General features: G+C 38.8%; 1 protein-coding gene and 1 pseudogene across 8 annotated transcripts in view; one reads left to right on the top strand and one right to left on the bottom strand.

The window, feature by feature from the left end:
• The first annotated feature begins 10267 nt into the window (after positions 1 to 10267).
• LOC123829961 lies at positions 10268 to 10971 on the top strand (annotated as a pseudogene).
• Positions 10972 to 11015: 44 nt separating this feature from the next.
• REPS2 (RALBP1 associated Eps domain containing 2) overlaps positions 11016 to 18012 on the bottom strand; it is a 202868-nt gene continuing 195871 nt past the window's right edge. For all 8 annotated transcript variants that reach the window (XM_045856066.1, XM_045856067.1, XM_045856065.1 and 5 more), the window contains one exon: positions 11016 to 15970. In XM_045856066.1, coding sequence (XP_045712022.1) covers positions 15902 to 15970 — 69 coding nt within the window. In that variant the 3' untranslated portion in view covers positions 11016 to 15901. The remainder of the gene's footprint in view (positions 15971 to 18012) is intronic.

Consider the following 18012-nt stretch of genomic DNA (forward strand, 5'->3'; position numbering starts at 1 on the left):
GGTCCCACACTGGCCACTCCATCTGCCATTCAGCAGGAACCAAGGTAGGATCTCCTTTGTATTCTCCAAGACATTGTGTATGATAAACTCAATTGATATATGATTTGTGTGTCAGGTGTAACAAGTCCCAATGGACTTATGTGACACTGTACAGATGACAAAATGCTCCCACATGTATCATGTTATTTAATTGGGGTTACTGTTCTTGTCCCCACTTTATTGTAGGAAGCCAAGGAAAAGTTAGGAGGAGTGGTTTCCACCCAGCTACAGCCTGGTAGTGCCAGCCAGGCCTCAAATGTAGGCCTTCTGATCACAGATCTCTTGCTCTTTCTCTTTCTGTTCCCTATTGTGGACATCTGGGGCCCAGCTGCTAGTCCTTGACCTCAGGGTCATCCTATAAAGGACTTGGGAGTCTCCAGGGACTCCTAATTCCCACCCCACAGTCCAGGCTGCCTGCTGCTCCCCTTACTAACTTCACTGTTATAGCTTGTATCTGCAGTTGTGCTTAGAAGTGCTGCTTTTATGGCCAGGCTCGTGAACTGGGGAGTAAATAGCAACCCTGTAGGACTGATATAGGAAAAGCACAAAATCTCTAGAAACCAACTAGAGGCACCCATTGTACCTGTATGATCTTTAAAATTTTTTCTCAAAAGATAGTCTGTCATTAAAAAATATGAATGCTCAGGGAGGACAGACAGAGCCTTTTAACTTTTGGCCTCTCTCCTATCCTTTCCTATCCAACCCCAGGAAATTCCTGGTAGACGCCATAATGTTGGAAGTTAAATAAGGACTTTGTATTAGTTTTCTATTGCTGCTCTAACAAATTGCCACAAATTTCATGGTTTGAAACAATATAAATTTATTATCTCACACTTCTAAAGTTCAGGAATCTGGGTACAGCATGGCTTAACTGAATCCTCTTATAGTTTCTCACAAACAAAAGCAAGATATTGGCAGAGCTATATTCATTTTTGGAGGCTCTGGGAATGAAGCTGCTTTCATGCACATTCAAGTTGTTGGCAGAAGTCAGTTCCTTGTGATAACAGGACTCAGGTCCTTATTTGCTTGTTGGCTGTCAGCTAGAAGCCTCTCTCAGCATCTCATAGACACCTGCATTCATCATTACATTGACCCCTCTACCTGGAAGACCTACTGCTTCACATCTTTCTGCCTTCCTCTGCTGCCTTTAAGGGCTTATGTGATTACATTGGGCATACTACATAATGCAGGATAACCTCCATATTTTCAAGTCAGTTGATTAATAAACATAATTACATCTGCAAAGTCCCTTTTGCTATGTAATATAATATTATCACAGGAGTAACACCAGAGTACTAAGATCATGGGCACCAAAATTCTGCTTACCACAATCCATCCTCAGATGAGCCCCATGATTGCCGTCCATCTCACATGCACCCATTCCTCATAGCCTCCAAGTCCAGTTGTCTACTAAGTCTCTTTACAGTACTTAGGCTTTCACTAAGATGATTTAGGATTTCTCTATAATTGTCCTTAATCCCTTAGAGTAATCACCAATAGTCTTTAATATCCATATATCTATCAACGGTTTGTTCAAAGCAACCTAACCTTTTTTTCTATCATGTTGTCATGTCCTTGGTAAGTTACTTCACTTCTCAGGGTTAAAAATTTCCTCATCTACATAATAATTCTAGTTTCAAATGTTAGGAGAGAGCATACCCCACTGAATGATCTTAATCATCTTCTGTGTGGCTTTGGAGTTCAGCCATTACCAGACTCCACAAGAAGAATGTCATTTAACTATCCAGTGGTCACATTTTAGCCAGTTCAAGAAAGGTGGAGAGAGCATTTTGGACAAATTATTCATCTGTCTTTAGTCGGGGGTGAGCTGCTGGTCTCTGAAATGATCTCTGATATAGAGATCCCTGTGTGTTCTACTTCCCTATGCTGGACACGGTGCCAAGGCCTGACAACCAAGCATACATCAATTTTTAATTTAGCCAACATGTGTAGCACTTACTAAACACTGTTCTAAGTGCTTCGTATTTATATTAACATACAGGTACTATTACTGGTAAGTTGTGAATGAGGAAGTGAGGCATAGAGAAGCACATTAACTTGCCTAAGATCATGTAGCTACTAAGGGATGAAGCCAGGACTTGAATCCAGGTAGTGAAACTCCAGATGTCATGTTTTTAACCACTATGCTATGCTGGTGGGGTGCCATCCCTTAGGCCACCTCCTCTTATTCATCTTAACAGTGGGGTTAGAAAAAGTGACAAGAGGAAATTATTCCCCTACCCCACCCCACTGCCTCCAACTGGACCATCAGAGCATTAAGGAAGAGCAGTGCTTAGAAGAAGACAAGGAGAAGAACAAAAGCAGAGTTTGGGAAGGAGAAAGTAAGAAAGTTGGATATTAATGAGCTCAAAATGTTAGTTTAAACTCTAAACTTTATACTCCATATCTTCTGCCTCACTGCAGCTTGAAGCTGACTTCCAGGGATGCTGAGAAATTCTAGAGACAGAGAATAGAATGAAAGGAGTCTTCACAGGGCCCAGCAGGCTGAACACACAGTGGAAATCAATAAAGGAAAACTTGATCAAATCATATTTTAAAATAATTTATTTAATTATTGTGCATATCAGAGGGGAGAAGACAGTTCTATTTAAAACCTAAATTCCCTGGCTGGCGTAGCTCAGTGGATTGAGCATGGGCTGCGGACCAAAGTGTCGCAGGTTCGATTCCCAGTCAGGCCATATACCTGGGTTGCAGGCCACAGCTCCCAGCAACCGCACATTGATGTTTCTCTCTCTCTTTCTCCCTCCCTTATCCCCTCTCTAAAAATAAATAAATAAAATCTTTAAAAAAAAACAAACCTAAATTCACTATAACCAGCCATTCTGCCACCCAAGGGAAAAATTCCTATTATTGAGAAATAGATCTCTACATTGTTTCTTCCCTTTACAGAGGATGGCAAGGAGAGAATGAGAAAACATGGAAATGTTAAAGCTTCTGTGATTCTTCTATGCTGCTAAAGGTGAGATCGCAAACTGGCAATGCGTAGGCCTGAGCTGGCTCACAGACATGTTTTGTTTGGCCTGCATAACAGTAATCTGCTCAGTGATTTTTCCCCCTCAATGTTTTAAATTGGAAATAGTTGCCAACATATAAAAATACAGGCAAGTATCCTTTGACAGATGTATTGCAAATAAGTTCTACTGTTCTACAGCTTGCCAAAACTCTCTTAGTTGTGAATTTTAATAAACAGAAGTTCTTAATGAAATCCAATTTATCAATCTTTGCTTTTATGGTTAGTGCTTTCTATACCCTGTTTTAAAAACTCATTACAAAATTCATGAAGATATTATCTGATGTTTTGTTCTGGGAGCTTCATTGTTTTACCTTTCATATTTATATCCATGACTCATATTGAATTAACTTTTGTGCATGGTAGGGATCAAGGTTCATTTTCTCCATGTGGATAACCAGTGGCTCCATCACCACTTACTTAAAAGACTGTCTTTTCCCCTAACGAATTATGATGCCATCTTTATTATAAATCAAGGGAACCTGTAAGTGTGGGATGTGTTTGGGGACTCTCTATTCTGTACATTGATCTATTTGTCTAATATTTATAATACAACTTTTAATTACTGTGACTTTATAATATGTCTTGAAATCTAGTCATGTAAGTTCTCCAGTTTTGTCCTTCTGCAAGGTTATCTTGACTATTCATTAGGATGAACACAAAATTGGTACGAATACTTAAAATTGGTACAGATAACTCAATGAAAAAGTAACACCAAAGGGACTTTCCATTAGGGGGTGAGGAAGATGAGATATCATACCTCTTTTGAGGAGTCATAAATCTAGCAACACAGGAGCCTGTATGGCAATAATCTATGGCTGCCTTTTTAGACAGAGTGTGCAAGCTCCAATTTGTCATTGTCCCCACATATTGTTCCCTATCACTGAGGCAGATGACCCAGCACCATTTTTCTTACTTTTCACTGGTTGCACACATTTACAATGTTGCTTGAACCTTGGAGGAATTTGAATTAGTGGGCTTATTCAGCAGAGTCTGACGATGTGGCTTTGATCCTATGAAGGGGTGTGTCTGGTAGTGGTGAGGAGAAGGCTACATTGCTCTGGATAATTGAGGGAAATGGAGGGACAACTGAGAGGCTCCTTTAGAGTGTATTTCTGCAACATTTCTAGTGACATTTGGGGTGAGATCATTCTTTTTGGGAGGGCTGTCCTGTGTACTTGAGGACATTTAGCAGCACCCCTGGCCTCCACCCACTAGATGTCCCTGCAGGTTGTGACAACTGAAAATGTTAGTAAGCATTGCCAAATAGTCCCTGGGGACAGGGGTAGAATTGCACCCAGTTGAGAACTATTGGCCTAGACCTAGAGTAGAAACAGGAATGGTAGACGAGAGGTCTTCAGTGGGGGTATAGGCACTGGGTTACAAACACTGGCAGGACTACCAAGGTTCCCACTTGCCCCCTTCTCTCAGCCAGCAGAAGAACAACAGCAAATCTATAAAGAGGCAAAGGAGGAACACTTTGACAGAGACAGAGTGGACTGTGTAGCATGAAGCTGTAAACAGGAAAGAGGTATCACAAACCCCAAGTGGCATCTTTTGCACAGAACACATGAACAATGTCCCCTGGAGCTGTGCGATGTGGTGACCCTGGAGATAAACTATTTACAAGTTCCCTCTCACTGAGTATTCTGCCCCTTTCCTATTCCACTCCCTTCTCCATACACATACACATGAATACCTCCTGTAAATAATGTTGGGGAGGAAACAGATGGTCCATTTACCAAACTAATTCCTAGAAAGCATACCAGAGCTAGAAGTGACTAGGATAAAAACATCAGTTCTTCCACCATTACCTCTGCCTCTCAGAAAAATTGAGATGCAGGCTCTCACCACACATGGGTTGAGGTTCAGGCCAATTTCATTTGCATTTCAAAGGCCCTGCATCATGATTCTCTGTGTCTGCATTTAATTCCCCAAGCATTATCTTCCTTCCCCTTGGCTTTCCTTCAGCCTTGTAGCTTTGATTAAGTCTAACACAGAAGTGGAGGCATGTGCTCTGCACCAAGGATAGGAGTGGTCTATTCCAGGCACAAGTATAATGGCTGTATTCTCTATAGGAAAATTTAAAAACAATATAACTGACTAAAGGTCAGTCTGCTCTTATTATCACCATGCATCAGCCATTCTAAAATTGTTTAGATATTGGTTGATGATAAAATATTCCTCCCCCAACAAAATTCTGTTGGTCTATGTTCTAAACTATGTTCTAAACAATTACTGTGTTGTTTTAAATGTGTGTATGTAAATAATTTTTATATGTACAGTCGGCAAAAGTAGGTTTACAGTTGTATGTGAAACACAAAGTTTATTCTTGTATTATCCATACAACTGTAAACTCACTTTTGCCCTATGTATATTTAATATACGTATATCTGTATAACATAAGCACAAGCAATACCAGCAAAAGGCAAATGTTTCATACATACACACATATATACATGTAGTATTTGTTTTCTGATGTTGCTTTTGCTTATGATACTAGAGATACAGTTAACATTGTTAATAGGTTCTGTGACTGAGTGAAACAATGTATAAGGAAACAAATTTTACCATAGGCCAATCCATGTAAACAAGGGTTAAATTCCTATGGCATCTCAAAAAAATTATAATGGAATTATGTCATTTGAGGACCTGCTTTTACTCACAAGTGAATCTTGAAAATTTTACAAGTTTCTATGCCAAATCAGTTAAGAGGATTTTGGGGCAAATAAAGGAAGATCTATCTGGGTTACAAAGATAAAAATCCTTTTTAGTCCATGTTTGAAAGAAAAATGCAATGAGGGGAAATCCACTCAGATGCCTGCAAATGTTCACACTTCCAGAATACCTCATATTTGAAAAACAATATGACTCTTTGAAGTTGGAGTTTGCCATGGAGATGCTACACTGGGAGCATTTTTGCCCCAAGGCTTGAGGATATTTCAGAATTGTTAAATAAGTTCAACTGACTCTTGTTCAAAAGGAATTGGATATTTCAACTTAATTTCCCAAACTCTATACTTTGATAAGCCTCCATACCAAAAAAGAATCTCTGTACTTCTTGGTCATCTTGAGGCCCTGATATCTCCCCCAAAACAAAAGAGCTAAGGATAGAAAAAGTCTCATGTCATCTAATAGGACCCCTGCCTACCAGAGTTTAGTCCTTTGTGCTCTGGGCATTGGACCTTTTTCCAAGCACACACCAGAAGATGTGTAACAAATCAACCAGACAGGCTGAGTTCATGTTAGAAACACTAGTCTACAGTCTCCCAGTGAAGCATTTTCTTTCTAGGGGGAGGAAAAAATTGGGGGAACACAAATCATTCCTTGAAGATGAATGAAGTGACTTCATGAATTTGTGCTTAAATCTCAAACAGGGCTTTAATTTCAGGGTCCTTTATGCCTTCTCATGACACGCAAGGCCTTTCCATCCACCCTTGTGTACAACTTTTGCCAATTTCACTCTACACTCCACATCCACCCATTCTGTCCACAGGAGAATCTTTTGTAGTTCCCAGAATACACCACACTCTAACCCTGCCTTGCCTTTAGCATGCACAGCATCCTCTGCTTGGAACACCCTCCTCCTCATAGTTAATGCCTATCCCCTCTTTTAAGACTCTCCTATGAAGCCTTCCTAGATCACCACAGTCTAAAATTAAATGTCTCTCCTGTGTGTTCTCAGAGAAAACTGGCTTTTTGTCTTCTGGTAGACTCTGTACTCACAACTTTTTCCTCCCGAGTTCACCTAAACTACATTGCCCAGTCTTCCTTGGAGTTAACTATTGTCATATGACTGAGTTCCAGAAGTGAAATATGCAGAGAAGGGATGCGTGTCACTTCTGTGAAAAGAAATTATAATCAATGTCACTCCAATAAATTCAATAATTTTTTTTAAAAGAACACTAACAAGATGAAGCAAATAACCTAATCCTACATTAAGTTTTCATTTCGGTGGGATCTTTAAAATACACTGTAAATTAGTCATGATTTCCCATGAATGCCTAGTCTTTACTGTGTACAGGTATTTAAGGACATAGTTCAGATCACCAGGAGGTGAAAATAACTACATCTAAACTTTAATTTAACTGGGAAGACCTCCAACTCCTTTTCACATCACTTGCATTAAATGTATGAGACCAAAATATGGACCACAAATATACTGACATCAAGACTTCTGACATCTGGTCAAGATGGTGGCATAGGTAAACACAGCTCACTTCCTTGCACAAGCACATAAAAATTACAATACCAAAGGTTAAAGTTAAAGAGAGAATCTTTTTTTTTTTTGATGTAAGGAAAGCATGTGTATTCATGAGCTGGCTACTTGAGAACTTGGGAGACTCTTGCCACAAAGACCACCTTAACACTTCAGTGCAGGTAGGATTTTTTATGAGTGGGGAAGAAGACAGAACAAAAGAAAGCAAAGGGGATTGTGGGCTCTCTTTGAGGGAGCTATGTGCAAGTTAGCACAATCTGCTCTGATAACCATCTAGGAGCTGGTCAAGCAATGGTCTGGTTTTCCTGGAAGGTGAACAGATCTCCCGGAGCAAAAATGTGTGAAGGTTGGAGTCAGCTTCCTTCGAGGTTAGCTCCTAGAATCCTTTAAGCAAAGGCTGTTTATCAGTAGCTACATGCAAATTTACAAGTCATCTTTCCCAGAAACAATGTTAAAAGAATAGTAGAGTTACATAAGCATACTAAGGTCCTGCGAAGTCCTACAATAACACTCCCTCTTTAACTCAACTTAACCAAACATTCAACCCCAGAAACATCCTCTCCTTTTGTTCATGAGCATTCTTAGGAACCAATTTAAGGAAATGTGAGAGTATTAATTTCATTCGCACAGCCTCTGACCATCACAACATCAATTGGAGCTATAATACTGGAGTTCTGCATTGATTGTTGAGAAAGTGCAATTCTTGAATGTTGACAACAATTTAATTTAAATAGATTTTCATAGTTTTACATTTTTGTCTCTCATGGATGTTTAATATGAAAGAATATAGCTAAATTTAATAATTACTAATAAAGTGAAACTTTTCCTTTTACTATGAGTATCAAGGACTTTTAACTTGATAGGAGAAGCTGGCTTAGTTTTATGTACATAGTTGTAACTTCAAAAAACTGTTCTGAGAAAATGTAAAAATCAAACTTTTAAAAATTGGCGTGCATGATCAGTAATGCTTTCATCTGAGGTGATAGCAATCTGGTATTAATTTATTTTTTCCATTTTTATTCCCTTTTTTTTATTTTATTTTAATCATTGTTCAAGTACAGTTTTCTCCCTTTTACTCCCATTCCAGCCCACCCACCGAGCCCTCCCCACTTCCCTCCAATTACCACCCTCCCCCTAGTTTTTGTCCATGTGTCCTTTATATTTGTTCCTGTAAACCCTTCCCATTCTCCCTTGAAATTCCCTCCCCTCCCCTCTGGTCACTGTCCAGCCTGTCCTCTATTTCAGTGTCTTTAACTATATTTTACTTGTTTCTTTGTTTTGTTGATTAGGTTCCTGTTAAAGGTGAGATCATATGGTATTTGTCTTTCACTGCTTGGCTTGTTTTGCTTAGCATAATGCTTTCCAGCTCCATCCATGCTGTTGCAAAGGGTAGGAGCTCCTTACTTTCTTTCTGCTGCATAGAATTCCATTGTGTAAATGTACCATAGTTTTTTGATCCACTCATTTACTGATGGGCACCTAGGTTGCTTCCAACACTTGGCTATTGCAAATTGTGCTGCTACGAACATTGGGGTGTATAGGTTCTTTTGGATTGGTGTTTTAGGGTTCTTAGGATATAGTTCCAGCAGTGGAATTGCTGGGTCAAAAGACAGATCCATTTCCAGTTTTCTGAGGAAGTTCCATACTGTTTTCCATAGCGGTTGTACCAGTCTGCAGTCCCACCAACAGTGCACTAGGGTCCCCTTTTCTCCACAACCTCTCCAACATTTGTTTGTAGCTTTGTTTATGAAGGCCATTCTGACTGGTGTGAAGTGGTATCTCATTGTGGTTTTAATTTGCATCTCTCTGATAGCTAGCGATATTGAACATTGTTTCATGTGTCTTTGGATCCTCTGTATGTCCTCCTTGGAGAAGTGTCTGTTCAAGTCCTTTGCCCATTTTTTAATTGGGTTGCTTGTCTTCTTAGAGTGGAGTCGTGTAAGTTCTTTATATATTTTGGAGATTAAACCCTTGTCTGAAGTAGCATTGGCAAATTTTTTCCCATACAGTTGGTTCTCTTTTTATTTTGATACTGTTTTCTTTAGCTGTGCAGAAGCTTTTTATTTTGACAAGGTCCCACTTGTTTATTCTTTCCTTTATGTCCCTTGTAAAGAGAGAATCTTAAAAGCAGCAAGAGAAAAGCAGTTAGTTACCTACAGGAGAGGTCCCATAAGGCTGTCAGCTGATTTCTCAAAAGAAACCTTACAGGCTAGAAGGGACTGGCAAGAAGTATTCAAAGTCATGAAAAGCAGGGACCTACAGCCAAGATTGCTCTACCCAGTAAAGGTATCATTTAAAATGGAAGGGCAAATAAAGAGCTTCTCAGGCAAGAAAAAAATTAACAAGTTCACCATCACCAAACCATTATTATATGAAATATTAAAAGGACTTAAGGAAAAAACCATGAGCAATAAAATTGCAATGAACACATATCAACTGAATCTAAAAAACAAACTAAGCAAATAAGAACGGAGATAGAGTCATGGATACAGACAGCATCTTGATAGTTGCCAGATGGTAGGGTGTGTGGGGGAATGGGTGAAGAGGTGAGGGGATTAAGAAGTAAAAATACATAGTCACAGTATAGCCATGGGGATGTAAAGTACAGTATAGGAAACAGAGTAGCCAAAGAACTTATACACGTGACTCATGGACATGAACAATGGTGGGGGGATTGCCTGAGGGAGTGGGGGGGGGGGTGCTGGGTGGAGGTGGCCATAAGGGGGAAAATTGGGACAACTATAATAGCATAATCCATAAAATATAATTTTAAAAATTCCAATAAAAAACTACTCCATAAAAGTGACAGTCTTCAGTGAGAGTTGCCATGGTTTCTTGCTCCAACAGTGCTTGAATGGAACCTGGTGCTTGACCCCCATCCCAGGCAGCCACACAGATCCATCCTTCTGCCACCTCCTCACAGTACCCTCAGACAGTCCCAATTCCCCCAGCCACCGCTCCAGCACCATGAGGCCACTTGTCCTCAGCCACTCATCATGACAACCATGTCTACCTCACAGGCCCACCAGAACTGCCACCAGGACCCAGAGGCTGCCATAAACCACAAGGACAACCTGGAGCTCTATGCTTCCTATGTCTACCTGTTCACGTCTTACTACTTTGACAGTGATGATGGGGCTTTGAAAAACTTTGCCAAGTATTTTCTTCACCAATCTCATGAGGAGAGGGAACATACTGAGAAACTGATGAAGCTGCAGAACCAGTAAGGTGGTCAAATCTTTCTTCAGGATATTAAAAAACCAGACCATGACGACTGGGAGAATGGGCTAAATGCAATGGCAGTGTCCATTATACTTGGAATCAGTCACTAGTGGACTTACACAAACTGGCCACTGAAAAAAATGACCCTCATTTGTGTGACTTCATCAAGACTCACTACCTGGTTAAGAAGGTAAAATCCATCAAAGAATTGGGTGACCACACAAACAACTTGTGCAGGCTGGAGAGTCCTGAGTCTAGTGTGGTAGAGCATCTCTTTGACAAGCACACCCTGGGAGACAGGAAGGAGAGCTCAGCCTCAGGATGCCTTCCCACAGCCACAGGGGGGACTTCCCTGTCACCAAAGCAGTACATGCATGTCAGTGACCTTTACCTTTTCTGTAACTTGGACCAAATCATCCACTTATATCCTCCATGTGTACCATTCCTTCAAATAAAGTAATTTGGTACCCCCTCAAAAAAAATCCATAAAATCCACAGTTAATGATCATATATTTATTTTTAACATATAACTTTAGTTACACATCATGTACATTTTCCAAATTTGAATATTTTAACCTACTATGTTCTTCACAGACTTTCCAACAAGTGTGAAAAGGAGGCAATAAGGTTAGCTTGAGTCTACCAGTTACAATCCAAGTATAGGATACCTTATATTTATTTATATTTAAGATCAATATATATGATGTTCTCTATACTTAGCAAATGAATGAGACTGAGTAAAATATTAACACAAATTATTAGCATATAATCATGAAAAGACAGAAGGCATCAAGGATATACTTTGCGGTTACTTGTTTTACTGTTCAATGTACCTGTCATGAAAAAATATACATTTTTACTTTTGAGATTAAAATAGACCATCAGCTCATTATCTCTCCTGGCCCACTTTTATAAAAACTAAAATGGCTTTCCCACGTGTGGCTCACTTGAACATATTTGTGAAGAAACAAAAGAATAGCAGTGCTTAAAGGAAAAGGTGTACCCAGTTCTCAATGTGCGTGCAGTTGAAGCCCTCACACAAGTTGCCTTAAAACAGAACAAAAACAACACAAACTCAGTCTATCCAATCATCATACAATGCATTATTGCATCAATTGTTTCATTGCCAGGGCAGAGCTCCCTGAAGGAACTTGAGGATGGAACTGCTACCTGAAGGTTTCCTTATAGTAGTAGTCAAATTCCAACTCAAGTCAGTGTCCTCTGGTTTTCGGTGTTATAAACCCACTTTCTTTAACCTCACACCATTATGAACTTAGCTTAGAGCAAGATAGGAGAACTCAAAAAAACATGAAAAATAAACACCCTCAATTGTTAAGAGCAGAGCAAGGCTTCTACAACTAGAACAAGTCCTCTCAATTAAAACCCTACAATGCCTTTTAGAAAAGGTTCCATTAACATCATGTGTGTTAGTCAATGAAGAAAATAGCTACAGAGCCTGAAAGCAACTACCTACTTGGAATATCTTGCTCACATTCACAGACTGGCTATTTCAGGGTATGCTTATAAGGCAGCTTCTGAAAGCCTATTTTTGAGAAGGTAAACAGCTCTTAGAATCTACTTGTACTGCTTTTAATGGCTGGCCCTCCATGTCTGTTGTTCTTACAGTTGCTCTTAAGAGGGTCACAACTAGATGCATTTCTTAATGCAAACAAGCAAAGCAGGGTGGTTCACATAGTAAGACTCACACTCAAATATCCATCAATGATTGATATGTTGGTATTGGTGGGCAGTCTCTCTTAGCCTATGCCAAAGGAGAAACAAGATATGCCAGCTCAGAACTCTAAAAACTCAAATCCCTACTTCTTCCCACACTGAGTCATAAAACAAAAAAAGCCCTAATAGAACATGAATAACTAAAGTGTAAATTCAAGTGATCCTTTGATCATAGTTTTAAAAGTGTACACCTAAAACAGAATAAACCAATTTGGAAAGAGAAACCAAAGTTACTACAGTTATATTTAACTAGAGTAGAAAAAGGCCTGTTAAATGATATATTTCACTTTGTTCATATTCATAATTTTCCATCTATCTCTGAGTCCTACTTGTCAATATGGGAGGACCTGGTTGAAATTCTTTTTGCTATATATCTAAAATCACCCTTGGTGATATCTAGCCAGGAGGTGTGATTCTAGTTTGTGTTGAACAAATGTTTTAGCTCTAAGGTGTTATACCATAGTTGAGATATTTCAAACTACTGCTTAGAAGACATTTGCAAAAGCTTATCTTAATCACAAAGAACATATCCGTTTCAGATTTTCTTATTGATCTTCTGAATATACATCTATTATCACCATGGGTGTGAGATCATTTGAGAACTAGACAATATCATTTAGAAACAGACTACAAAATCAAGTCATATATGAAGAGAAGGATGCTTTATGAGAGTTCAGACATTGGTAGGAAGTCAAAAGAAAACTCATGTTTTTGATTACTTACCGTTAAGTATGCTGAAATTGAACATTTGCAACCCTAGTAACCAAAGATACACTGAAGAAAACTAACTTACTACATATTGAGTTCATTTCTAGTCTATTTTAGAAGCAAACTCCCATAAGGAATACAGGAAAGGAATCCATTCACAGCAACAGCTCTCAAAAGTTCTGCCAAGAAACTCAGAGTAACTTATTGCATCATGAAAGGTGAGGTGTTCAGAAGAACAAATAGTTCAACCATATTCTTCCCCTTCAGATTTTATTTTTTGCTTCAATCCATGAGAAAAATCTAGATCTAATAGTCATTGAAACGTGTTTTCATAATTTAAGACAGATTAAGTAAATAAAATTTAACATAGAAGAAACCCTTCTAATCTATTTTGCTAGAAGCTCAAGGAGTTAAGCTAGAATCCATAAAATCAGCCTGGCATCCAAACTCTGCCACTAATTACTTCTTCCCATGGATTCTTCAGCTACAACCTGGAGCAGTTTTCTAGAAGAGATATAATGGTAATTTCAATGGCCCAGCCCTCCTATAAATTACATTAAAGGCTCACAGAAGCATTATCAGGAGTTATAATCCTAAACTGAAAGTGCACATCCTAAGAAAACAGAGAAAAGGAGAGAGGATGGGCACTAGTTAGGTAATAATAATGTAAGTGTATGTACATCTACATGCTTATATTTAATTTTTTTTAAATCCACTTCTAAACAACTAATAAATTGTGGTAACTAGAAGTCCAGTCAAGAAGGCTGGGTATAGATATTATTGGTATGTGCTTTAATGCAATGCCTATCTTAAAATATTGGTGACATTATGCAACTCATGGAGCTTTGATTGTCTAACGCAAGATTTTTTCCTTTAATAAAAATCAAACCAACTAAACAAAATCCCAACCTAATTTGGCTTACTCTGGCATTGGCTTGATGGGGGAAATGTCAATATTTTTAAAATACATAATATATAGTAACATTGCTTAGTTTATATGTCTGCTTAATGGATGTGAAGTGCTACCTCGAGTGAGTGTATATGTACTGGAAGATTATGGGATAAAGTACACATGCTAGCCTTTCCTGGATTGAATGTAACCAAAAGGCAAACATGCTGTGAAATGCCTGCCACAAGGACACTGTCAATAAAATTAGTTACAGCTCCCAGATCTCAGAAAAAGGGAAAAGAGGTTAACTTTACATTGACCCATTCATGACCTTAGGAAGAGTTTAAACTGATTCTGAACCCTTCGTACAGGGACAAAAAAAAAAAAAAAAAGGCAGCCAAAGGGGAAGGAAGAAGGTATGAACAGAGAAAGAGTTCAAGCTTTCTGATTTTCAAAATCAAGCCAATTCAAAAGCCTTTAACATGCACAGAACAGAATCAACAATTTGTTTTTATTTGGAAAAACATCATCTGTTTGAGCCTTTCTTTTCTGCCATTAAGCTATTGATGAAGCTTGCCAATGGAATGAGGAAGCATTAAATAAATGCCTACTTTTCTAGAAGCTGTCAACTCTGTTGAAATCAAAGATTTAATCTCATATGCTGCAAACCTAGCCAAACCACTTCAAAAAGGACCCTAGACACATCCCACCCCTCTACTCTAAGAAAGTGTATAGGAGCAAAATGCATGAGAGACAGCATTTCTTGCCATCATTCTCTCAAGGTAATGTTAAAGCCGGCATGCCCTGATCCCTGTGAGGGTTGGTCAATTCCCACTTTCAACTTGAGCTTTCAGGTGAAGCAGCAGCTATCCAAATTTCTACAGGATACTGGCTTCTGCGATTTGAGCTCACTGTTTCACATCACTTACACTGGAGTCAGCTGGGCCCCTCTGAGTGGCACATAAACCAATCACTTCCCAAGGGTATACTTCCCATAGAACCAAATAGCTATATACCCTGTGTCAGAATTGCCTTTCTTTATTACTTCATACCCAATACACTCACAGCCCGAGATAATATAACAAAAACAAAAAGAATTACCAGAGATTGTTGAATGGTTGGTAACAACAATTTTCCCTCTTCTTCCCCAGTTTGAATACCTGGGTTCAAACAATAAATGTTTATTGATACAAACAGTCTCTTAAGCCTTTCATATTTGATGGGTAGTTTCCAAATTCATGCATTTACAGATAGGTTATCCCACAGAGGATAAAAGTAGAGATCTGGCAACTATTTATTTAATTTGATCAGGCAAGGCAGTTACAGCACACTGTTCTTGCCAACAAAATGTACATAGAAGAACTGAGTTATCTGGGTTGGTGACCTAACTGGGCCGAGTTAAATAGATCACTGACAGAACTTCCACTTCACAGAGGTGTGAAGATCCAGTAAGTCTTGGACATTCAGTAGAAAACAATAGTCATGTATTATTTATAGCTAAATATAATATCAAAATGGCACTAAAGAAGCAATTTTTGGTATATGGTGGTAGAGGGCACAGAGCCAGTTTAAATCTGATGCTCATGTTTTATTTTAGTTTTTGTTTTTATTATTGTCATGCCAAAAACTATCCGGTTACAATTTCAATTATTCAGGAAACCAACATACTGTACACGATATACATAACAAAAATAAAACAAGCATCCTGAATATACTGGGTTATGAGGTTTTGGATAAATCGTAAAATCTTTAAATAAATAATGCTCTAAATTATTTGATAAAAGATTGATTTTTGGTAAGGAGCAACATCTAACACCTCAAGGAAATATTGAAGAATTGGAGAGAAATTCCACTGATAATTACAATTTCAAGCGTGATAATCAGTTGTATTTTCCATCCAGTAAAACATACAAGTACAAGAGAAAAGGTGGCGCGGATTCTAACCCACTGCTCACAGCTTTTGACACAGTCAGACATCTATGACATGTAATTGGATTGAAATAGTTGAAGGAAAGATCTTGGCACAGAAGGTCACCCACTGTTACTTGGGTCTTGGGCATCACAACACAGTGACTGGACGAAGTTGTTCCAATTGGTTTTCCAATGCAATTCGTTCTTGATGAACTTCCTGAGTTGTATAAAACAGAGAAAAAAGAAACAAAAAAGCAAAGGAGTCATTTCCTGGGTTCATCTTTACTTCATCAGATATTAAAAAGAAACATAATTAAACCAGTAAGACTTAGGTACCATATGATTCAATGACGGGTAGACTGGAAGGTATCATGTTTATATCTGGTGACTAGACAAAGGAAGCTTCACATTTTGTAATCTCTCGACTTTCTGAAGATGAAATGAAACTGACACATTACATCTTATCATTGCCTCAATCTCACCTTCAGTTTTAAGGGATCAGTGGCTACCAGAAAATGATGTTAAAAATTAAAAGACTAATTAGGAGCAAGTAGAAAAGCAAAAGCCAACTCCTAATGCTGAGAGGTAAAGCCATCATGGACTCAATTTCTAGTTCAGTCTCTCTTGATTCTAACCCAGCACCATACTCAGTCAGGTCTGAGAGATGAAAAAGTACATTGGTCAGTCTTCTACCAAAGCCTCGTCTAGGCTCCTGCACAAAATATGGCTTAAAGTGTGACTTCTGGATAAAATGCAAGAAAAGATTAGCAGTACGCTACTTGGGAAATCAAATTTCCAGCTGTAAAACAGATTTGTTACTGAGGAGAAAGGCATTCTTAGGTAGAATCAAAGTGGGAAAGATTCTGTATAAAAGCTCAATTCTGAGAAGCCCCACAAAAACCAACATGCTAATAAGAGTCAGCACAGAACTCATTTATTCATCCACCCTCCCATCCACCCATCCAACAGTCCTTGAAATCTATCTACTACGGGCCAGATTCTGCTGTAGATGTGATCATACCAGCAAAGAACAAGACAGATCAGACCAATGCCCTCTTAGGGCTTATTATATGCAAATGGCTAAAGAAAGATACAGTTGAAAAACAAGACACTTTCAGAAGAAAACAAATAAAGATGATGTAATAAAGACTAATGGGAATCTGGGAGAAAGGTAGAAAGGGTGGTCAGGGAAGGCTTCTCAGAGTTGCTGCTACTTGAGCAAAGACACGAATGAAGTGAGGGGTAAGTCGTGTGAAGATATGGTGGAAGGATATTCAGGGAGACCAAAGGGCAACTGCAAAGGCCCTGAGGGAGGGAACAAGCATGGTGTGTTTGATGAACAAAAAGGTCTCCGTGGCCAGAGCACAAGTACCAAGGAGATATTGGCAAGAGGTGGAATCAGAGACTTATGCAGGGGTCTTGTGGGCAGAATAAGGAATGTGGAAACCATGCAGTGTGGGGGGATGGCATTGAGGGCTTTGTATCAGGGAAGACACATGGCCTACTTTGGAATTCAGGTTTTTCACACTGGCTACTGTGTAGCAGGGTAAGAACAGAAGCCGGGAGGCTACTGCATGGACCCAGGTGAGAAATGAAAAGGCTTTGGATCAGGGTAGCAGCCATAAAATTGGAGAGAAGTGGTTGGACTGTAGATGTATCTTCAGTCTAGAACTGATAAAATCTGTTGATGAAGCTTGATGTAGGAGAGAAGGAAGGGGATTTTGAGTTGAACAAGTAGGTGCCAGTAGAGGTATTAATTGAGAACAAAAAGACTGGATGAGAAATTAGCATTTCAAATGGAGGAATTAAGCATCTGAGTTGTGTATATTAGATACATTAAGAAAAAATTCAGTAAGCAGTTGTAAATGCATGTCTAGAACTCAGAGGAAAGCGAAGTAGGGCTTAGAAATAAACTAATGATCAATATGTTATGGATGGTCTTCAAAGCCTTTGGACTGTATAACATCATCTAGAAAAAGAATACAGATAGAGTGTTGTGGGTAAAGATGGAATTGAACACATGTACCATACTCATTCCCTACTGGAATTCTACTAAAACAAACAAAAAAAATTTAAGATGTAGACACAGAAGGACAGAATAAACAAAAGGGAAGAGGTAATGGCAATAAAATTTGTAAGCTGACAGGTAAACTGATGAACAGGGAAATGAGTTAGCGAATACAGAAAATAAATATGGGATTCTACCAATTGCTGAGTATGTCTCTCCCAATTATGCATTATGGAACTGGACAAATGACC

This window comes from Phyllostomus hastatus, unplaced genomic scaffold, assembly GCF_019186645.2.
Source record: "Phyllostomus hastatus isolate PE091 unplaced genomic scaffold, TTU_PhHast_1.1 phas_scaffold_12, whole genome shotgun sequence".
Lineage (NCBI taxonomy): Eukaryota > Metazoa > Chordata > Mammalia > Chiroptera > Phyllostomidae > Phyllostomus > Phyllostomus hastatus.